General features: G+C 38.3%; 2 protein-coding genes across 5 annotated transcripts in view; one reads left to right on the top strand and one right to left on the bottom strand.

The window, feature by feature from the left end:
* RARS2 (arginyl-tRNA synthetase 2, mitochondrial) overlaps positions 1-21780 on the bottom strand; it is a 68952-nt gene extending 47172 nt beyond the window's left edge. For all 3 annotated transcript variants that reach the window (XM_047101938.1, XM_047101937.1, XM_047101939.1), the window contains exons 1-2: positions 21722-21780; positions 7288-7361 (exon numbers count right to left, since the gene is read on the bottom strand). Coding sequence is in view for 2 of the 3 variants with exons in the window: in XM_047101937.1 (XP_046957893.1) it covers positions 7288-7361; positions 21722-21757 (110 nt within the window). In the remaining variant the exon portion in view is untranslated. The remainder of the gene's footprint in view (positions 1-7287; positions 7362-21721) is intronic.
* A 152-nt stretch (positions 21781-21932) lies between these two features.
* The window catches only part of ORC3 (origin recognition complex subunit 3), a 63105-nt gene continuing 60871 nt past the window's right edge, over positions 21933-24166 (top strand). For both annotated transcript variants that reach the window (XM_047102422.1, XM_047102421.1), the window contains exon 1: positions 21933-21994. In XM_047102422.1, the coding sequence (XP_046958378.1) occupies positions 21971-21994 (24 nt within the window). In that variant the 5' untranslated portion in view covers positions 21933-21970. The remainder of the gene's footprint in view (positions 21995-24166) is intronic.

Raw genomic sequence — 24166 nt, 5'->3', positions numbered from 1 at the left:
AGAAGACTCCCAATAGATTCAACAAAAACTGACCATCAACAAGGCATATTATAGTCAAATTCACAAAATACTCAGGCAAGGAAAGAAATCATGAAGGCAGCCAAGGGGAAAAAAGTCCTTAACCTACAAGGGAAGACAGATCAGGTTTGCAGCAGACCTATCCACAGAAACTTGGCAGGCCAGAAAGGAGTGGAAGGATGTATGCAATGTACTGAATCAGAAAAATATGCAGCCAATAATTCTTTATCCATCAAGGCTGTCATTCAAAATAAGGAGAGATAAAAAGCTTCTCAGACAAACAAAAACCAAAGGAGTTTGTGACCACTAAACCAGCCCTGCATGAAATTTTAAGGGGGACTCTCTGAGGGGAGAAAAGACGAGGGGAAGAAAAAAAAAGACCAAAAGCAACAAAGACTAGAAAGGACCAGAGACCACCACCAGAAACTCCAACTCTACAAGCAACATAATGGCAATAAATTCATATCTTTCAGTACTCACTCTAAATGTGAATGGACTAAATGTTCCAATCAAAAGACAAAGGGTAACAGAATGGACAAGAAAACAAGATCCATTTATATGCTGTTTACAAGAGACCCACTTTAGACCTAAAGACATCTTCAGATTGAAAGTAAGAAGATGGAGAACCATTTATCATGCTAATCGTCAACAAAAGAAAGCCAAAGTAGCCATACTTATATCAGACAATCTAGATTTTAAAATAAAGACTGTAACAAGAGATGAAGGGCATTATATCATAATTAAGGGGTCTATCCACCAAGAACTAACAATTGCAAATATTTATGCTCCAAATGTGAAAACACCCAAATATATAAATAAATTAATCACAAACATAAAGAAACTCATTGATAACAATATCATAATAAGGGACTTCAACATCCCACTTACAACAATGGATAGTTCATCTAAACAGAAAAATCAACAAGGAAACAATAGCTTTGAATGACACACTGGACCTGATAGACTTAACAGATATATTCAGAACATTTCATCCTAAAGCAGCAGAATACACATTCTTCTTCAGTTCACATGGAACACTCTCCAGAATAGACCACATACCGGGACACAAATCAGCCCTCAACAAGTACAAAAAGATCGAGATTATACCGTGCATATTTTCAGACCACAACACTATGAAACTTGAAATCAACCACAAGATAAAATGTGGAAAGATAACAAAACTTGGAGAGTAAAGACCATCTTACTAAAGAATGAATGGGACAAACAAGAAGTTAAAGAGGAAATTAAAAAGTACATGGAAGCCCATGAAAATGATAACACCAGTCCCAAACCTCTGGGACGCAGCAAAGGTTGTCATGAGAGGGAAGTATATAGCAATCCAGGCCTTCCTCAAAAAGGAAGAAAGGCCTCAGATACACAACCTAACCATACACCTTAAGGAGCTGGAAAAAGAACAGCAAATAAAACCCAAACCAGCAGAAGAAAGGAAATAATAAAGATTAGAACAGAAATCAATGCTATTGAAACCAAAAAGCAGAACAGATCAATGAAACCAGAAGCTGGTTCTTTGAAAGAATTAACAAAATTGATAAACCCCTAGCCAGTTTGATCAAAAAGAAAAAGGAAAGGACCCAAATAAATAAAATCAGAATAAAAGAGGAGAGATCACAACACAGCAGAAACGCAAACAATAAGAAAATATTATGAGCAATTATATGCCAATAAAATGGGCAATCTGGAAGAAATGGATAAATTCCTAGAAACATATACACTACCAAAACTGAAACAGGAAGAAATAGAAAATTTGAACAGGCCCATAACCAGTAAGGAAATCGAAATAGTAATCAAAAATCTCCCCCAAAACAACAGTCCTGGGCCAGATGGCTTTCCACGGGAATTCTACTAAACATTTAAAGAAGAGTTAACACCTACTCTCTTGAAGCTGTTTCAAAAAATAGAAATGGAAGGAAAACTTCCAAACTCATTCTATGAGGCCAGCATTACCTTGATCCCCAAACCAAAGACCCCATTAAAAAGGAGAACTACAGACCAATTTCCCTGATGAACATGGATGCAAAAATCCTGAACAAGATACTGGCCAACCGGATCCAACAACACATTAAAAAAATTATTCATCACGACCAAGTAAGATTTATACCTGGGATGCAGGGCGGGTTCAATATCCACAAAACAATCAATGTGAGATATCACATCAATAAAAGAAAGGACAAGAACCACATGATCCTCTCAATAGATGCAGAGAAAGCATTTGACAAAATACAATATCCTTTCTTGATAAAAACCCTTAAGAAAGTAGGGATAAAAGAATCATACCTCGAGATCATAAAAGCCATATATGAAAGACCCAACACTAATGTCATGCTCAATGGGGAAAAACTGAGAGCTTCCCCCTAAGGTCAGGAACAAGACAAGGACGTCCACTCTCACCACTGTTATTCAACATGGTATTGAAAGTCTTAGCCTCAGCAATCAGACAACATAAAATAATAAGAGGCATCCAAATAGGTGAGGAGGTCGTCAAACTTTCAGTCTTCGCAGACGACATGATCCTCTATATGGAAAACCCAAAAGTTCCACCAAAAAACTGCTAGAACTGATCCATGAATTCAGGAGTCTCAGGATATAAAAATCAATGCACAGAAATCAGTTCCATTCTTATACACCCACAATGAAACAACAGAGAGGGAAATCAAGGAATTGATCCCATTTACAATTGCACCAAAAACTATAAAATACCTAGAAATAAACCTAACCAAAGAGGTGAAAAATGTATACACTGAAAACTACAGAAAGCTTATGAAAGAAATTGTAGCAGACACACAAAAATGGAAACATTTCCATGCTCCTGGATAGGAAGAACAAATATTGTTAAAATGTCAATACTATCCAAAGCAATCTACATATTCAATGCAATCCTTGTCAAAATAACACCAGCATTCTTCACAGAGCTAGAACAAATAATCCTAAAATTTGTATGGAGCCAGAAAAGACCCCAAATAGCCAAAGCAATCTTGAAAAAGAAAACCAAAGCTGAAGGAATCACAATTCCAGACTTCAAAGTGTATTACAAAGCTGTAATCATTAAGACAGTATGGCACAAAAAATATACCCTCAGATCAATGGAACAGAAAAAATGGACCCACAAAGGTATGGCCAACTAATTTTTGACAAAGCAGGAAAGTATATCCAATGAAATAAAGACAGTCTCTTCAGCAAGTGGTGCTGGGAAAACTGGACAGTGACATGCAGAAGAATGAACCTGGACCACTTTCTTACACCATACACAAAAATAAACTCAAAATGGATTAAAGACCTCAATGTAAGACAGGAAGCCGTCAAAATCCTCAAGGAGAAATCAGGCAAAAACCTCTTTGACCTTGGCCACACCAACTTCTTACTTACCATGTCTCTGGAGGCAAGCAAAACAACAGGAAAAATGAACTACTGGGACCTCATCAAAATAAAAAACTTCTGCACAGTGAAGGAAACAATCAACAAAACTAAAAGGCAACTGACAGAATGGGAGAAGATATTTGCAAATGACATATCAGGTAAAGGGTTAGTATCCAAAATCTATAAAGAACTCATCAAACTCACCCCAAAGACAAATAATGGGCAAAAGACATGAATAGACACTTCTCAAAAGAAGACATCCAGATGGCCAACCGACACATGAAAAAAATGCTCAACATCACTCATCATCAGGGAAATACAAGTCAAAACCACAATGAGATATCACCTTACACCTGTCAGAATGGCTGACATTAACAACTCAGGGAACAACAGATGTTGGCAAGGATGTGGAGAGAGAGGATCTCTTTTGCACTGCTGGTGGGAATGCAAGCTGGTGCAGCCACTCTGGAAAACAGTATGGAGGTTCCTCAAAAAACTAAAAATAGAACTACCCTATGACCCAGCAATTGCACTACTAGGCATTTATCCATGGGATACAGGTGTGCTGTTTTGAAAGGGCACATGAACCCCAATGTTTATAGCAGCACTATCAAAAACAGCCAAAGTATGGAAAGAGTCCATGTGTCCATTGATGGATGAATGGATAAAGAAGATGTGGTGTGTGTGTGTGTATATATATATATATATACATACATACATATGATGGATGACACACACAATGGATGACGATCAAAAAGAATGAGATCTTGCCATTTGCAACTACGTGGATGTAGAGTATTATAAGGGTATTATGAGGGTATTATGCTAAGAGAAATTAGTCAGAGAAAGACAGATATCATATGACTTCACTCATATAAGGACTATAAGATACAAAACACATGAACATAAGGGAAGGGAAGTAAAAATAATATAAAAACAGGGAGGGGGACATGAGACTCTTAAATATAGAGAACACAGGGTTGCTGGAGGGGTTACAGAAGGGGGCTAAATGGGTAAGGGCCATTAAGGAATCTACTACTCCTGAAATTACTGTTGCAGTATATGGTAACTAACTATTGACTAAATAAGTAAATAAATATATAAATTTATATTAACTGAGAAAATATTTTTATTATCTCAATAGAAACACAAATATTTCCCATTTGTTCAGTGGTAGAGGGACAAAGAAAATCATCATTTTAGTCTATTAACAATAATTCACACTAGGAATATTTCAAACATGACTTCTGAAATTATATGAAGGGCTATTTGCCAGCAAGGAAGGCCCAAAAGAGAAATAAATGCTTCAGCGGTGTGTATGTGTGGGGTATGGTGAGTGGATCAACCAGAATTGACTTACTTCCCTGTTTTCCTTTTAGGGAGCTTTTAGTTATATATCTACAAGGAAGGTTTCCTTTGTCTATTTAAAGAGGTACGTATTGAATGTGAATTATGAAAAAGTCAGAACTGAAAGCAATCTAAATGTCCATCAACAGGGGAGCATTAGAGTATTATGTAGCCACTGTTGAAAGTGACATTTACCAAAAAAGAATGATGTCAAGGAAAAAGGGTTCAAAAATCATACATACAGAAGTTTTATAGCTATGTTTTTTCAAAAGTTGTAAGACACAGGGTACTTAGGTGGTTCAGTCGGTTAAGCATCCAACTTCGACTCAGGTCATGATCTCACCATTCGTGAGTTTGAGCCCTGCATTGGGGTCTGCGCTGACAGTCCAGAGCCTGAAGCCTGCTTCATATTCTGTGTATCCCTCTCTCTCTTTCCCACCTTGTTCACACTCTCTCGCTCAAAAATAAACATTAAAAAAAATAATAAAAATAAAAGTTGTAAGACACATTCAAAGAGAAATATGAAAACTACATCAACTTGTTAACATATTGGGGGTTTTTCCTTCTTATTCTTCTGTATTTTTCTGAATTTCCTTAAGATTATCTCTTTTGGTTTTGTGACAGAAAAATTAATGTAGCTATCAAAATAATCCATTGTGAAGAAGGAAAGTGGGTACAGGTACAGAGGAAACACAACTGGCTATGTGCCAATGACGGTGGTGATGGCACAGAGGGGTTCTAGAAACTATTCCCCTACTTTTATATTGTTTATAATTAAAAAAAAAAGGTTTTAAAAAGAAATAGCTACCTTTCCACTACTTCTGAGGAATTGCTGTTATGGTATTAGAGTGCAATTCACTGGCTTGAGTGTTACTGGCTGGTAACAAAGTCATTAATCCTGTGTATTACGATCAGTATTAAACAGAAATTCCACCACAGTTGAATATATAATTGAGAGAATTAGGAGACCTAAAGAAATTGATTCATAAGGTATTAAGTAAACCATACTGATAACAACAACAAAAAGGACTTAAGCCTCCTGACACTTAACAGCATTTTAGTACCGTAAAGGATACTTAAGTTTGTGATGGCAAAGCAGTAGAGATTCCTTTTATTTAAAATAAATTTAATATGCAGAATTTTAGACTTGTAGCCTAAAAAAATTTTGAAATCCCCCCTAATATTGATTTTGTATAAACCAAAGATATAATAAGTATAGCATCATTAAAGTAGAGCTACCTAAAGGAGCTTCAGGCAGGTAAAGAAAATCGTATTCAAAAGATGGGCCAAGATTGCTCATCTTATTAAAGGTCTTTGAAACATAAAATAAAAACAGATATTTTTATTATGCAAAATGCCATTTACAGATTTTATGAAATAGGTAACTGGCTTGGAATATTATATGAAGTGATGTGTAATTATGAGATCTCCTTGTCAGTCCTTGCCTTTGTTCTTAGAACTTAATATAAAGCAAGTTGCAGCAGGCCACTTTAAAGATTCTTTCAACAAGGCCACATGTAGCCTTTCTCTTCCTCTTCCATTTATCTCTTTGTCCTATTCTGAGAACAATAATATTTATCCTACCCTATCTTAAAATCTTGACAAAGTTAAGTGGACAAAATATTAGGACATAATGATACTGATAATTCTATCTTTACATCTTTCCAAAGCTTAGGGCTTAAATGCTTACTATGTAGCTAATTTCTTATCATTATTAATTGACCAAAAGGGTATTTTGGCTAGATTTTGTAGCCAAATGGTAAATAAATACCATTTAGAAGAACCAAACTCACAAAGAGATAGATACCTTCCTGTATCCAAGAAAGCAACTACAGGTTGGTTATATGTAACCAATAGTTCTCTATCACTGAGAGTCCTCAAATGGAAACAAACAAAAACCCAAAACCCACAAAAAACCTAGCAGGTAAACACAGTACAACAGTATTCAAGCATCTAGGTATATAATCTCAAAAATACCTTCAAAAACCCTGAAATTCTTTTTTTTTAAATTTTTATTATTACGTTTCTTTATTTTTGAGAAGCAGAGGAAGACAGAGCACAAGAAGAGAGGGGCAGAGAGAGAGGGAGACACAGAATCTGAAGCAGGCCCCAGGCTCTGAGCCATCAGCCCAGAGCATGACACGGGGCTTGAACCCACGAACCGTGAAATCATGACCTGAGCCAAAGTTGGACACTCAACCAACTGAGCCACCCAGGCGTCCCAAAACCCTGAAATTCTAACCACAATCTTAGTTCTTTTATTTGCTGTCACAGAATTCAATTTTGACCTTGTTCCTAATTTTTCTTAAAGATTTTGACATAATTGTAGTTAACAGCATAAACATCAAACAACATGAGACTTCTAATTTAATATACCACATCAGAGTAGGTACAATACAGATTTTATTATTTAAATCAATGGAATAATAGGTTACATCATATTCCATGGTTAATTTCAAGGTCTATTCTATAAATTGAAGAATAACTTTTTTTTTTTGTATATTGACAAAGTCAGCAACATTTTAAATTGTTAAAAATATACTTAACTCTTTTCTGGAAATTGGAACTGCAGATATTGACTTGATCAAGTTTTCTGGTGGAAGATCCAAAAGTCTGGAAAGCTAATGTTAAAGACAAAAACAAAAACAAAAAGAACAGAGAAAGATGGTTATTAGATTTGTACCATATTCAGTGGAATACTGCTTATCAATAAAAAGAATATTCAGATACTGGACAACTTAAATGAGTCTCAAATGCACTATGCTAAGTGACAAAAACCAGACTTAAAAGGCTAGATGGTGTATGATTTACTTACTTGACATTCTGGAAAATCCAAAACTGTAAGAATGATGAACGGATAGATCAGTGGTTGCCAGGGGTTGAGGTTTAAGTAGCAAAAGAAACTGTTCACCAAAAAGGATAAATTTTGTATTTGTAAATTTAAAAATAAATGGTATTGGTGTACCTGGATAGCTCAGTTGGTTAAGTGTCCGACTTTGGCTCAAGTCATGATCTTGCGGTTTGTGAATTTGAGTCCCACATCGGGCTCACTGCTATTGATGGAGGAGCATGGGGCAAGCTGAGGGTAAAATACAGGCTGGCAGACCCCTCCTCCCCCAGGTGGAATATGTGTGATATTCCTCGGACACTCCTGGCTACCCAAGAACTAAGGAAAGAGGTTTAAGTGCTTGCCATGGTAATGTGGGAAACTAAGGCAAATGAAACATTATATTCCCTTACTGCATACAACCCACTGAGAAGTCATTGAAGCTGGCAGAGTGACCTCCCTCTAGGAGCTCAGCTGCCTCGATGATGACCCTTTGCTAGGGGCAAAACAGAACCTTAGCTTAACATTACCCCAACCTCCAGAATCCTGTTAAGTCAGCTTCCTTTATCTCAACTGCCCCAAGATATATGCTGGCAATCACAGTCCAGTTTATGGCCCCCTGATATGCATCTCAAGAGTCTCATGACTGAGGTTTTATTAAACAGTAAAAAATGGTGTTTCCCTAGCAACCGCTACTCCCTGAAGGTCCTGGAAACCTTGCTTCCAAAATACCTTAGAGACTTACTCTATCCCTGACCCCTTCCTGACCTGAAGGTATATAATGAGTTACCCCTCACAACCCCAGTGCAGCTCTTCCTGCCCATGGGTCCTGTCCCTACGCTTTAATAAAATCACCTTTTTGCACCAAAGACATCTTCAAGAATTCTTTCTTGGCCATCAGCTCCAGGCTCCCCACCATCATCCCAAACTTCATCATTATCAGCACAGAGTCTGCTTCAGATCCTCTGTCCCCCTCTCTCTGCCCTTCCTGCATTTCCTCTCTCACAAAAATTATTAAACTTTTTAAAAATAATAAATAAATGGTATTTTATTATTTATTTTTTTAATGTTTGTTTACTTTTGAGAGAAAGACCGAGCAGGGATGAGCAGAGAAAGAGGGAGACAGAGAATCTGAAGCAGGCTCCAGGCTCTGAGATGTCAGCTTAGCGCCTGATGTGGGGCTCGAACCCACAAACCGTGAGATCATGACCTGAGCTGAAGTCAGATGCTTAACCAACTAAGCCACCCAGGTGCCCCTAGATTTTCTTCTTTTTTTTTTTTTAATTTTTTTTTTCAACGTTTTTTATTTATTTTTGGGACAGAGAGAGACAGAGCATGAATGGGGGAGGGGCAGAGAGAGAGGGAGACACAGAGTCGGAAACAGGCTCCAGGCTCTGAGCCATCAGCCCAGAGCCCGACGCGGGGCTCGAACTCACGGACCGCGAGACCGTGGCCTGGCTGAAGTCGGACGCTTAACCGACTGTGCCACCCAGGCGCCCCTAGATTTTCTATCTTAAGTACAACTAAAGTCTGCTGGCTAAACAAAAAACAAAAAACTTAGTTACAAAGGTGAATTTTAAAGGATTTCATCTGACAAGTAAGTTGTGAACTTAGGTAATACAATGTTTACATTTAAATGAAAAACACAAAAAACTTTGTTTCCAGTAAAAAAGAATCTAACTACACAGTACAGTACTACCTGGCAACAAACTTTTCCTAAAAGTAAATTCTAAGACCAAGTTATAGTCACATGAAGATATAAATACCGAAATAGAAAATACCTTCAATAGCAGTTTTACAGAGGCACAAAAACATTATTATAGGATGTAAATTAAAAAGCCAAAATAAAGAGATTGAGGGAAAAGGAGAAATATGGGGAATCACTGTTTACAATGGGCACAGAGTTTCAGTTTTACAAATGAAGAGTTCTGGAAAAGGTTGATGGTTATGGTTGCACAACGGTGTGAATGTACTTAATGCCACTGGACTGCACATTTAAAAATACTTAGGGGCGCCTGGGTGGCGCAGTCGGTTAAGCGTCCGACTTCAGCCAGGTCACGATCTCGCGGTCCGTGAGTTCGAGCCCCGCGTCAGGCTCTGGGCTGATGGCTCAGAGCCTGGAGACTGTTTCCGATTCTGTGTCTCCCTCTCTCTCTGCCCCTCCCCCGTTCATGCTCTGTCTCTCTCTGTCCCAAAAATAAATAAACGTTGAAAAAAAAAATTAAAAAAAAATACTTAAAATGGTAAATTTTATATTGTATAGATTTTCCCATAATTAAAAACAAAACAAAAAACCTAAAGAAAGACCCTGGGATGAAGTAGTGGAAGGAAGCCTTCTTTACATAATCTCCCACGTCCCACCCATTATCAAAATAAAATGAAAAGGATGGAAGAATGGAGAGGAGAAAGAAAGGATGGTAGCTAATAAAAAGGGTAGATTGTTGGTTCTCCAGCAACAAATATACAGGATAGGCACTGCCCAAAGTTAGAAACTTCGAAAGTGACAGCCAAGAAAAGAAACAGCAGATTTTGAAGAGGAATGAAGCAGCCTTGTTTGGCAAGGCTCCTAACTTGAATTAACAATTCTCATTAATACCTCAATCTGGAGAGAAAAAAAATAAATTCATTATTTTATTTGACATATTATTTATATGACCAGAGGAAGATGCTACAGAGCTGTGGGAGAGAATGAGTAAAACAGAGAAGTGAATTCCAGTACTTTTCAGAAGTGAAGATTCTAGAGCAGCACACTAAAGTTTTCTCCCAATGGAAACAATATATTCCCCAATTAAATGGAGCAGATTCTTTTTTTCTTGAGACAGACACACACACACACACACACACACACACACACACACACAGAGAGAGAGAGAGAGAGAGAGAGAGAGAGAGAGAGAGAGAGGGAAGGAGGGAGGGAGAGAACGTGTGTAAGCATGCAAGTGTTAGCAGGTGGGGTGGCAAAGGGAGAAAAGGAGAATCTCAAGCAGGCTCTGTGCCACCGTGAGATCATGACCTGAGCTGAAATCATGAGTCGGACGCTTAACCAACTGAGCCACCCATGTGCCCTGAGCAGATCCTAATATGGTTTTGTATGGGCAGTAAGAATCAGAGGAGGAACTTTTATAGGAAGATGAAAAAAATATTAGAGCAAGCCAGCAAAAATTTAATATGCCAAGTCAGAGTTCATGAGTAATGTATACAAGTCACCATGACCTACCTACCAGAGAGACAGAATGGAAATCCCTAGAGTTTATATTTTTTTGTAATCATAAAAGCAAGGTGAGCCAAGAAAAAAATCTCACATGGAGAATGAAGTCACCCATACAATGCAGGAACAAACAAAGTGTGGGCAGAGCTGTCAAGCATGATCAAGATGAAAAGTAGGTAAAACAAACAGGCAAACTCAAAGAGGTGGGGAGGGAGGAGACAGAAGGCCAGATGGTCAAAGAACTCTTGTTTAGGGGCACCTGGGTCACTCAGTCGGTTAAAAGTCTGACTTTGGCTCAGATCTTGATCTCATGATTTGTGAGTCTGAGCCCTGCATCAGGCTCTGTGCAGACAGCTTGGGAGCCTGGAGCCTGCTTCAGATTGTCTGTCTCTGTCTCCCTCCCCATCCATGCTCTCCCTCTCTCAAAAATTAAAAAATTTAAAAAAAATAAAAAAATAACCGAACGAATACAAAAACATTCATCCAAAGTCTTCAAGACTTGTGAACACAATAAGGATTTTTAAGACAAAAAAAGATAAAAAGGGAATCTAAAAATTAAATACAAATTGATAATTTTTATTATACAATTAAGAAACACAAAGGCCGATAATTAAAAGACACAGAAGGCCGATAATTAGAGAATACAGATTTTAAAAAACACAAATGAAAGCAATTAGAGGACAATAAATAAAATTTGTATAAGATAATCCAACCTTAGGATAATTGGTGTCCCCAAAACACAAAAGAGCAGCAAAGAAGACAGGAAAATAAGTACAATGGTTCTCTAGCACTCCAACAACATAAGAATAGAGAAATAAAACCCAAGTCACACTCTTCAAAAACTGATAGCTAAGGAAAGATGCAAGAGTCTGAAGCAGAATGGAGCAGTCTTGTGTAGCAGGGTTCCTAACTTGGTTTCTCTTATCAGAAACTATAGAGATGAAATCAACAAAACCCATGAAAATTAAGAAATATTCATAGATATATATCTTGACTCTCACAAAAGCAAGGCCTGAGAAAAGAACTATGTGCAGGTAGTTTATTTGGGAGGTGACTCCTGAGGGCATAAGTGACAGATTGACAAGAGTGAGAAGGAAGGAGAAAAAGTTAAAGACTGCTGTCAAGGTCACTGCTACAGGCAATAAGGGCTGAATTTCCATAGCACCTCCCAAAAAGCACACACAGTATCTACCAAAATTGGCTATCCAAAAATAGGAAGCAGGAGTTTCCATTCCCCATTGATTGAGGGCTGCTTTTTTTTTTCTTAATGTGTATTTATTTTTAGGAGAGAGACAAAGTGCAAGCGTGCACAAGTGGGCGAGAGGCAGAGGGAAACAGAGGATCTGAAGCAGGCTCTGTGCTGACAGCAGAGAACCCAATGTGGGGGACTCGAACTCACAAACCACATGAGATTGTGACCTGGGCCGAAGTCAGACACTTAACTGACTAAGCCACCCAGGCTCCCGTGAGGGCTGTCTTTGAGGGTGTTAACTCTGCCACACTTGAGCTGGGCATAGGCTTGAACCAGCAGGCTATTAGACTAGATGAGGTGCTGTTAGAAATAAGTGATTGGAGGCAGATGTGAAACCAGTCACATAAGTGGCAGCTGGAGCCAAGCAAGGTGTGACCAAAGTGATAGGAGATAAGGCAGAATACTCAATAAAATGGAAAATTTCCCTGAAATGAGGAGCTAAATCTAAATTGTGGTATATTACTACAATGACACCGAGCAGTAAAATGAAAGAACTAGACCTCTCCATGCATTATTACAGATATATCTTTTTTAAGAAATTGAGGCTAAGAAACAAAAAACCCAAGTTGCAGAAGGATGATTACAGTTTGATTACTGTGAGAAATGAGCCCACTGACCCAATCAAAGGAGGGATGGGGGAGACTTGGAGCACAGTGAAGTGAGGCTTGTAATCAATTTTCTTGCAAGAGCAGTGTCTGATGGACAGGCACACTTGGGGCAGTTACAGCAGACAATTTATCTTCTACCCTGGTTCCTCTTTGGTTGAGTACTACAGAGGTTACAGCTTTACCTGGAAGTCACCTATGCCCATGTAAGGCAAAAAGTAGTCTGACTGGAATAAATGTACATTTCTTGAGGTGATGCAGAGACGCCAGTTCTTTGGTGCATGCTCGTTGCAAAGCCCATGAAAAATAAGCCCACGAAATGGAGAGGGTTAAGAACAACCAGGAAGTGAAGTGTCCATGGGTTTGGGACTCCACTGGGTGTGGGGGGGGGGGGGGAGGGGGGGTGGCTGGTACATATTTCCAGTAGGTTGTAAACCTATTGTTAACTAGACAGAACAATTTTATTTGGTGTTTCTGAAAACGAATCATCTCATGTAATTCTCACAATTACCACTTACATTAAATGTAATAACTTGCAAAAATATACTATTTAGGGATACATCCATAGGTAGAAAGTGACATGCACAGATATAATAAACACAAAATCTTACATGTGAGGAAAGAGTTTTTGGCCAGGGATAGGTACCCAGAAGATTTAATAGTATTTGTAATAGTTTATTTTTTAAGTTGAGTGATGGGTACGTATCAACTATATTTTTCTCCATGATGAAATATTTTATTAAAAAAAGAAAAACTGAATCTATAGATCAATATAAATTACTAGGTCAGGAAAGCATAATAGGGAAAATTCAACACTGAAAACACATTCTGCTTAAGTTACAAAATTTCAAAAATAAAGCACCCAATCAAGAAAACTCCAGGGATGAAATAAATGTACTGTACTTTGTAGTCATATTATCTAACCACAAATTAAAGTAAATAATTTAGTAATGATATTATATACAACTAGATTCACCCACAAGAGAAGTTGTAAACCGATATGTTTGTTTCACCTGCTCAGTTGTTTTTTTAATCTGAATTGCCAACATATGAAAATTCATGTTTTAAAATAACATTGGATTAAATTCAAAATCAGAACTAACGAATCTGATGTTATTGCTTTATTTCTAAAATGAAGATTTTTGATCTTATTTCTAAACATGCTAATTTTATAATGATATAAACCTCCTCTATATATTTCTAGGGTTATTTTATTTGAGAAGTCAAAATTTCTTTAAAACAACAAATTAAAAAAAAAAAGGCACCATGAACCCTTCTGGAAGATCTGCTTACAAAAAAATCCAGCCAATTAAGCCATACCTCGGGAAGAGGATTGGAAGGAAGCATCTTATCCAATTCAATGTAAAATGAATAGGAAGCAAGTTGTGCAAATATGGCTAATAGACAGTAAGTGCTACACACTTTGAGAAAGTTACCCAAACAAATTAGGAAAGGTAGAGGAAAGTTATACCAACCAGAAAAGTGCTAATGTCCTTATTTCTTAATGGCAAGGGTTGATACTATCTAAATTTGAAGCATCAAAAATTTTTAAAGAGACTCCAAATTGTAATGTTTTTCAAAATCTCTTTTCATAAAGTAGAGGACTCACTTAGGAAATATAGCAATAATTCTTTGAGTTACATTTTGGTTTCTTTTTCTTTAAGCACAAGCAAAACTGTTTAGTATTTTCAACTTAAAAACAGCATTCTCGTTACGGGGAATCATAATACTATTATGCATTTCGTAGTTGGACATTTTCTATCACAAAATTAAAAAAAACCCTCAAAAGCCCATTGCAATACAGCCCAATTTTTGTAAAAAAGCATATATAGTCTTCCTTTTTTTCTGTGTGTATATCCTCCAAGAAATGTATCTAAAATAAAGTTCAACCAATGTTGATACTGATTACTTATGGAGGAGGTTTTCCTTTTAATTGTTTGCACCTTTTTGTATTGCTTAATTCTTTACAATGACCACACATTATTTTTGCAAAAATGAGATTTTTTTTCTTTACCAAAACACAACTTTATATAAAAGTACTGTTAAAACGATTCCTTTTGGAAATGAAGCCATATGGTTCAGATATGTAGCTTTCTGGTTATCTAACTTCATGTGGGGCTAAAACATTCACCTAGAATAATGGATAAAATTAGTTCCCCTTTATTTTTTAATTTTTTTTTTTGACTATTTATTTTTGAGAGACAGAGCGTGAGTAAGGGAGGGGCAGAGAGAGACAGAGAGGGAGACACACACACACACACACACACACACACACACACACACACACACACACACACACAGAATCAGAAGCAGGCTACAGGCTCTGAGCTGTCAGCACAGAGCCCGATGCAGGGTCGAAACCACGAACCGTGAGATCATGACCCGAGCCGAAGTCGGGACGCTTAAGCGACTGAGCCACACAGGCGCCCAAAATTAGTTCCCCTTTACAAAGGCTCTGGGATTGTAGTGGTGTGAGGAGAGATTCAAAATACCCTAACCTCAGAATTCTGAGGACAGAATGTAATAATGATAAACATTTATTGAATGTATACAATGTACCAAACATAATCTAAACACTATGTACAATACTAAACACTGTTTGAATTCACTGAATCCTAATGACAAGACTATAAAGTAAATAATTTTCCAGATTTTACAGAAGGGGCAGAGAACTTACATACCTGTCAAAGGAGAGGGTAGATTTAAACCCATGTCTTCCATGGTCAATGTTCTTAATCATTATAACTATGGTTTCCACATTTTGTTGCACAGTCCACATCGGAATGACTCACAAATCTTTAGAACACACTGATCCCTGGCTCCCACAGCCAAATATGCTGGTATGACCTGGGGAACAGGATGTAAAAAGTTCTCTGGTCTATTCTAATATGCAGTAAAGTGTGGCAACCACACCGCACTATACCTTTAGGTTTCCTGGTCTTTCCGAGTTGGTAGTTATCAAGCCTGGAGGAACATCAGAATCACCTGATGATTTTTAGAACTTTGTCCCCCACCTCACCCCAGACCAATGGGCCTGGGCTTAAGTATTTTTTTAAAAAAATATTTATTTATTTTTCAGAGAGAGAGAGAGAAAGAGAGAGAGAGAAAGAGAGAGAGGTATAGAGAGAGCGGACAGAGGAAGTGAAGCGGGCTCGGCACTGACAGCAGAGAGCCTGCTGCAGGGCTCAAACCCAAGAACTGTGAGATCATGACTTAAGCCGCAGTCAGATGCTCAACCTACTGAGCCACCCAGGTGCCCTTGGGCTTAAGTAATTTATAATGCTTCTCAGGTGATTCCAGTCTATAAACTAGGCTTGAGAACTGCTGCTTAGGAAGGTACCAGCAGTCTCTCCTCACATTACCAATCAGTGCCAAGACTAGTGAGTGTTTTTAATGAGAGGAACATCTTTCAAATGGGTGGGGCACAAAAAAAAAAAAAGAAAGAAAGAAAAATTAAGAAGCACTGTCAAGTGGTCGAATGTCAGAGAGCATGGTTTTTAATTCACCTACATTCCCATAGGTCTACAATTATTCAGGAAATCATAAGATTTTCTTTAACTGTCTCTGAACTTGGATTTAATGCTTTCTCTCATGAGAATGTTGCCTATGGGTTTCCTTATACATTTCCTTTCTTCTTTCCCCTTCAGATAAAGGTGTTTTCCTGGCATTGGGCTTCACCTAGGACTACCGCAGGTAAAACAAGGGCCTATTGATAATTACCTACTTGAGACCTCAGGATGATGAAAGAAAAAACTTCTACAGAATAAAATATACTAAAAATTACTCAAGGAGGATAATAAGACCACAACAATAAAGCTCAAAATTTTAACAGAGAAATAAAATCCACAAAATATTAAACACATTCCTTGAGAAGTAAACTAAATAACCCAAATGAATAAGGAGAAAACCTGAGGTTGAAAGCAGGGAACATTTAAGAGAGCACAAAAGTGAAAATCCACATATGCCAGATCTGGCTTGGGAACTTAAGATCAGATTCTAATGTGTAATATAATAATGGCCAATATGTATCGAGTGCCAACAATGTACCAGGTACAATTCTAAGTCTTAGATTTGGCAATATAGCATCAGAGATTTTAATATAATCGTTGACTAAAAGGGTATCCAGTATGAGAAAGCACATTAATTAAGGAGCTTGTGGGCGGTTCTCAACCATTCCTTTTCCCTCAGACACACACGATTCCTACCCCCAGTACCCAAGTACTGAACACAAAGTCAAAAAAAAAAAAAAAAATTCCTATCATTCTGGTTCTAGACAGGTTCTAAATTCAATTAGAAATTAAACTTACCAGATTCAAGATCGAAATCTCTGATAATTTCATAAAAACTCTAATTTTGCTAATGAAAAAGAGATCCTTATGCTTTAGCAGTCATACAGGTAGCAGAACTGATATTTCTTAGGAAAATTAGCTCTGCATTTTTATCCATGTAATAGTCTATAGGCCATGAGTCTCAAAATTCTTAAAATGTTATCAATCACTCTTCCAGATCTTAAATTACTTAAACTGTTTCAATTACCCCTGGTTATTCCTTACTTCTGACTCTCAAATATAACCAGGACAGGTATGTACATTTGCCAGCAAGAGCCAATGCACAAGCATGCCCATATTTGTACAGACTTTCTTCAGGTACAGGTCTGGATTAACTGACTCAAACTGGGAGCAAACCTGGTAACAACTGAAACTTCAGGGTACAGAAGAGAACTTCCCAAAAGATTGGGAAGGCAAGTTATTACCGACTATCTATAATGAAAGAAATTTAGCACAACTCTTGAATAACTTGTAGTTTTAAGCAGAATGGAACGCTGGCAGGCCCGTTAGAAGTACGTGTTAGGAGAGAAATACACATCTAGACAATTCAGTCATTCAGCAAAATGTTAATAACTGGTGAATCTGGATAAAGAGTATATGGAGTTTTTTGCACTATTATCATAACTTTTCTTTAATTTTGACATTCAGAATTAAAAGTAAAAAAAAAAAAACTAAAATGAACCAGCTGGATTTATTTTAAACTTAACGTCAAAACCTAAGTGAAAAGAGAAAGGGAAACAAATCTATACTCTGCCATTATGTTTCTGAGACAGATATAGTACTGACAATTTTACACAGGCTATTTTATAGAATATAAAGAATTAGAGCTTTCAGTCAAAAAGCTAGGTTTGTAGTTCAACTCTACAATTTCGCTGCTCTGTAACTTTATTCTTTTATCTTCCAGAGTTTCAGTGTCCTCCTCTATAAAATGGAGATGATACAAATAGGACGATTGAAAAGATTAAAATATCACAATATCAAGTACTGTACACTTTGTGTGCATACCACAGTCCTAAGTGATGGGAGATAAAATCTCTATAGGACTTCTAGGTTTCTGTGTGTCTTGTAAACATGGCATAAAATCTTTTCAAAGATGCACGTATAGCAAACAGATCTGTAACACAGAGAGTCCCACTGCAGAGCAAAGGGGAACGTGCCTACTGCCCATTCTAAAAGACTCGGGGCTCCTCTCCTATGTAACACGGCACACTACCTGTGCAGGTATCATCTGACCTTCCTCACATTGCCCTGTGGAAGAAGAGGTGTCTGGGGAACCGATACAAGCAAATGTTGATACTCTGACCACTACTATTGCCGTAATAAAATCCTTTTTTCGCCAAGGGATCTCATGTTTTCTGCCACCATCAATGAACTGTGGTAAAATAGGGTAAAATCCCAAACCCTTCACAGTTCTTGACACTATACACCTTCCGTTAACATTTATGTCCTTAGATCTTATCAACAGCCCCATAAAGATCAGCAAAAACACTGCATGGTACAAGTGAGATATTTCACAAATGGCAGTTATTATTGTCTTCATCATCATTAATCTTTGCAACAATCCTGTAAACTTGGAATCAATACCATCATTTTATAGGTTAATTAACCTGCCAAGAGTAAGTCAGTCACACAAATAGAAGGACTACAATTTTAATCCTTTCCAGTTTTACCATGTTATCTCACAGCTTTGAAATTATGAACTCATTTGACGAAGCTGCAAACCTTATATTACATCACCAACAGCTACTTACTCTTTAAATATTTATTAAACATCTTCTGTTTTAGGCACTTTGTTGGTGCTACGGAAATAGTGAATCAAACATGCTGTCTTCATGAAGCTTATAGAGAAAGCATACACCAAAACAAGTAAAACAACTAATTCCCTAAGAATAATTAATTAGCTAATGAAGTAATTATTAGCTCTTGCAAGTGTTATGATGGAAGCAAACAAGGGTCTGAGACAGAGAGCAACTGGAGGACACACTTTTCAAACTATAGGTTGTCAGTTGGGAATCAATCCCAAGCAGGACTTTCTGAAAAATGCAGTATAGAAAAGAATGCACACACTTTATAAGGTAAGTATTGTTTTGTGAAACTCTGATCTTGCACAATAAAATCATTTCCTTTAGGCACAGGGAATAATCTACGCAATGGTAATGGAAAGGCCTTGCTTCGTTAGAAAAACAAACTGTGTGGCTAGAATCCTATAGAAAGGAAGAATAGAGTGGTATGAACTGAGGTTGGAAAGAAAGATGTTATGATTCCGGTAGAGTTTAAGCAACGCAGTTTTAATTAGGTAAGTGATGTGATTTGATTTACATTTGAGAAGTCACTTTTCTTGATATAAGGAGGATGGATTTGAGGGACAGCAAGTGTGGAAACAGACCTATCAGAATGTTGTTGTAAGTAGCTTGATTTGGGAAGGGAAGGGCAATAGGGATATAAGAGTGGGTGGATTCAAGATATTATTTTGAAGGCAGAGTCCAAAGGACTTGCTGAAGTGAAGCCGTAAGAGGCATACTCTAAATTTCAGTCATATGCAAATCTTGTAGTTCCAAGAATATACCATGCTCTCCATGTGTCTGTTGTCTACACACATGATCTTCTTGGAATTTCCTACCACTCTCCAAGTTCTCACCCTATTGACTTGGTACACTCCTACCCATCCTCCTTTCAGGACTGAGCCCCAACATTACTTTTCCACAAAGCATTCCCAGACATTTGGAAGCTGTCTTCTCCATATTCCCTTAGCACTTCACACATGCTTTTAATACACTGGTTACAGACTACAATTAGCTGTTATACATGTGTTTCACCAAATTAGTCTGGAGCCATGCCAGGGCAGAAATCATATTCTATGCACTTTCAGCCTTGGGAATGATGATAGTGCTTAGAAAAATGTAGATTCATTAATCAAAATTTGCTGAATGAACGTGCCATTTCCTGTAATACATTCCTTCATTCCTAAACTGTCAAAGGACCCTCATTCATAAAGATATGTATTGCACATATTTTTATTTAATCCTTCAGATCATCCTTCAATGACTCCATATTTGAAGAAATATGTATTTGCTTAGTTTATGCTGCCATACAAATCTATGAGATTCTGTTTAATGATCAGATTGTGCTTCTTGCCTTCATAAAAGAACTATCACAGTATATAGTAAAGGGCTGATTTTGAAATTAGATCTCTGTTCAAAAACCAACTCTTCAATTTATTAACTATGTGGACTGGCTATGGGTAGGTTTTTAATCTCTCTGTATCTGTTTGCTCAACTGTATATGGTTAATACTTCTATGTCATAGGGTCATCATGGGGCTTGAATGTGAACACAAAATAATTAGCACAAATACACATTCAATACGTATCAGTTTCTGCTTCTCCAACTTACCTTCTTTACAAGGAAGAATACAGCCTTTGCAAAACTAAACACAAAAGGTTTCTGGTCATGGCACTACTTTGACCACTGAGAACGGAAATCATCTTACAGCCCCACCCCCCTCCACCCGCCCCCAAACACAACTTGGCCACTGAGGTCCAAAACTACCTACCCTGAATATAGGCTACTGTCTACATTAGAATGACTTTATTATTTCTTTGTCTTCATTAGCATAACTTTTTACTATTCTAGGAGACTCTTGCCCAAATAGCTTGATTATTCATTACAGGAACTTCTTGAAAAAAACGATCAATTCTTCAGGAGAAAGCACCAATAGTTTATGCCCTAAGACTCCTTGCACTCCTTTCCTTCTATCAATCTTAAAATTGTTAAATCAGTGTCCAATCCTAATCAAGCATCTATCTCCTCCACTCCTTTGCCCTCTCACCCTCTGCCACTGAAAGACCAGCCTTAAACCATACTTCAAATTCTCAAGAAAAATCTGATGCTGCTTTCCTTCCCAGGCACTAACAAAAACTCTGCTGAGGTGTTCTTTCTTATCCCAGTCAGTAAGTCATAAACTCAGATTTGTCCTATCAGGATAGGTGGTGTCTGAGAAACCAGCATTGGACAGGGCAGTACATTTACAAGTATGAAGGCAAGGCAAAGGAATTTTCCCACAAAAGTCCAGAAATACTATAAAAATGAACTAAAGGAAATTACGTATCAGGCAAAATACGTCCACTATTACGTCCATTAATAAAAAGGAAATGGATTTGTCAAGACAATAGGAAGTTGCGTTGCAAAATTCCAAAACGGGACGATGAGTTTTAAAAATTATTTTTGATGAAATTTAATGAAGTGTTTTATTCCTTATTACAGAGCTGTTCACATATAGGACTCCGAATCAAAAACAGCATCTCACGTTATCTTTGGAGTTACCAAAAGTAATGCTAGGACAAGCGGCCAAAGTGGCTGCAAGACAAATGATCAGTTTTTAAATTAGATCCTTTCGAATAAAAATTCAGATGCATTATCCATTTCACTAAGTGTAAGCAACACTAATTTCTAAAAGGTCTAATCACGGCCCAGTGACTTTCCACTCGGGTAAAGCATACAAGGCTGTGGGGTAGAATGGAGTGAGGGAAGCAATTTGTGCTGGTTTACTTTTCACCCTGAGAAACCTATTTGGGCTGCATGGCCGACCCTGAACCGGGTTGGCCTCCGCAGCTCGAGCAGTTCCAGAGAGGAAAGAGAAGACGGCAGAAACGGGGTATCCGTGGAATCCACCCTCTCTCTGAGGGATGACCCGCAGCGGTGAAGGGGCTGCGGGGTGGGGGTTCCGCTAGGGCCCTCCTTCTACCAATATTTGGGTCCGTACCTGACGGGCGATGCACCTGCGGAAGCCACACGCCATGGCCACCTCCAAGAAGCACGCCCCAGCTGCCTGGCCCGGATCCTCGCCCCTCCCTTCTCTGCACGCCCCGCCTACGCGCGCCGGAAGCCCGCCCTGGAGGATTCTGCCAGCCAATCAAGAAGCCGCGTGGCCGGCCACTAACCTCTGCCCTGCCGCCGCGAGGGAGCGCGGGAAATCCCGAGTGCTGCTGGAATCCCGCGGGCCGGTGGGGCTATGGCCACTTCTTCGGTGTCCAAGGTACGTGGGGAGGTGGGGGAGGGGGGCGGCGGACGCCCACTAGACACAGCGGTCGCTGCATTCCCATTTGAAGAAGGCATGTAGCAGAGGTTACGTAGGCTTCGATGTACCGGCTGGAGCGGAGGGAGTGGCAGGCTGAGCTGAGGCGTCCCTGCTCCAAGTGCAGTTGAGGTCAACTTTGCTTGGGCAGCGAAAACACCGATCTGCCTTAGTATTGTGGCTGGGAGGATTTTGTAAGCTTTGGTTTATGGAGGTCGAATTCCCCGAGGATGTGCCCCAGTCTTCTTTACTTTTTTTCTTTCTCAGAAATATTTGTTATGCGCCAAGCACTCCGTTAGGTACCGAGATAGAGTGTAAACAAAATAGACTCAATGCCTTCACTCAGGAAAAATATTAAACACAGATAAACTGATGATAACAAATTGTGATAAGTTAGCAAATTGCCCAGGGTCAGAGAAGGCCTTTTGGAGAAAGTGACATTTTAGCTGAGCCCTGAAAAATAAGTTGAAGTTAGGCAAAGGATTGGGGGCAGGGAGACTTAACAGCAAAGAGAATGACATGTTCTTTGGCCCAGAAGATAGAAATAAAGTGATCTATTTAAGGAATGGAAAAATCAGTATAATCAGGAGGTAGCGTTATGAAAAATGAGAATAAAAAAGTAGTGTAGGTGTGTATGTGTGTCAGAGGAGATCATATAGACCTCGTATGGGCTGCCTCAATGGTCAGGGATTGCAAGAAGACATGATAATGTGGTTGGTAACAAGATAAACCCTAGAGTTCTATTGTCTAATGTAATAGCCAGTAGCCACAATAGCCAGTGGCTATTTCAGTTTTAATTAGAATAAAGTAAAATTAAATAAAATTAGAAATACATTTCTTCAGTCTCACTAGCCACATTTCACGTGTTCAGTAACCACATGTGGTGGTGACTCCCATTTTAGTGCAGAGACATGATATTTCTCCTTCGTTACTAAAAACCCTGTTGTACAGCACTGTTCTATACCTAAGTAAAGTAAGACCTTTAGTAATGAGTTCACCCAGAAGCCCCTGAAGTTAAGCTGTGATAAAGTCGAGAATGTAGGTGAAAACACTGCAAATACATTTCTCCCTATGTTAAAACAGTAGATTAGAAGGCTTTACCATGGGTCTTATTTTTAATTTTGATTAAAATGAAGCTAGAATTATGAGAAGGAGTGCCTTTTGAGACTATATCAAAGGGGAACTTTAAGCCCTTAACTTCAGAGCTTAAGTTTACAGAAGATTGACTGTGATGTCTGGTGCAAATGCCAGTAGAGCTTTAACTGTGCTAGTGTAGTCAGGGTGCTGGAGTGCAAGACCAGCTGGCTCTAGGGGTCTCAAACAGACCACGTTCTGGCACTCGCTGCTGACAAAACCAAAGTCAGAGAAACGAGTGGGAGTGAAACAAGGAAATTTATCTCAGTGAAGCCAACAGTGAGAAGACAGACTAGAGTCTCAAAGACTGTGTCCAAAGTGCTAAAAATGCTTCCAGGTTTATATAAGGAAAATGTGGGACAAAGGTCAGTGGGTTCGCACAGGTGGGCAGTAAAGATCAGATTGATAGATGTCTTGGAATCAATCATGGATGGAGTCTTGCTGGCTCAGGCCAGTCCTTACTGCTTAAGGTGTTAGTTTTGGTTCCTGTTAAGGGATGTTGTGCCCACAGGATGTTTTGCCGGAGTTAAGAGATGAGCTGGAAAGAAGCACTTAATCAATTAGAATGTTTGAGGTCAAAATGGAGGTATTTGAAGTTCTCTTACACTAGTATTTTTTATCAGGATTGGTACTGTTTTTATTATGCCCTGGTTATATATTTCCATAGGTTTTGCATGGTTTGCACCCTAATCCTTTACATTGCATAAACCTCTTATTTTTGTATATCTTGCAGAATTGCGAGTTTTTTTTTTCTTTTTCAGGAAAGCATTCACGGCATCATTACAGAAATGCTTGTATTGAGATGATTATGAAAGGGACTTTGCATAAATAAGAATCTTAAGGACTATTTTAGGAGCTCGTGTAACTGCTAGCTTTTTTTTTTAAAACCTATGTAAACTTCTCTTTCCTTGTTACATTTTCTACCTGTTAGCTCTCCTCCTAGATGACTTCTCTCTCAAATACCATCACTTACTTGTTCAGCAATTCAAAGCCGTTAAC

Source organism: Lynx rufus, unplaced genomic scaffold (genome assembly GCF_022079265.1).
Source record: "Lynx rufus isolate CCGP_SWC_20201006 ecotype Redwood Valley unplaced genomic scaffold, mLynRuf1.p SCAF_6, whole genome shotgun sequence".
NCBI lineage: Eukaryota > Metazoa > Chordata > Mammalia > Carnivora > Felidae > Lynx > Lynx rufus.
The sequence above is the reverse complement of the archived record's forward strand: the minus strand, read 5'-3'. Positions and strand labels throughout refer to the sequence as shown.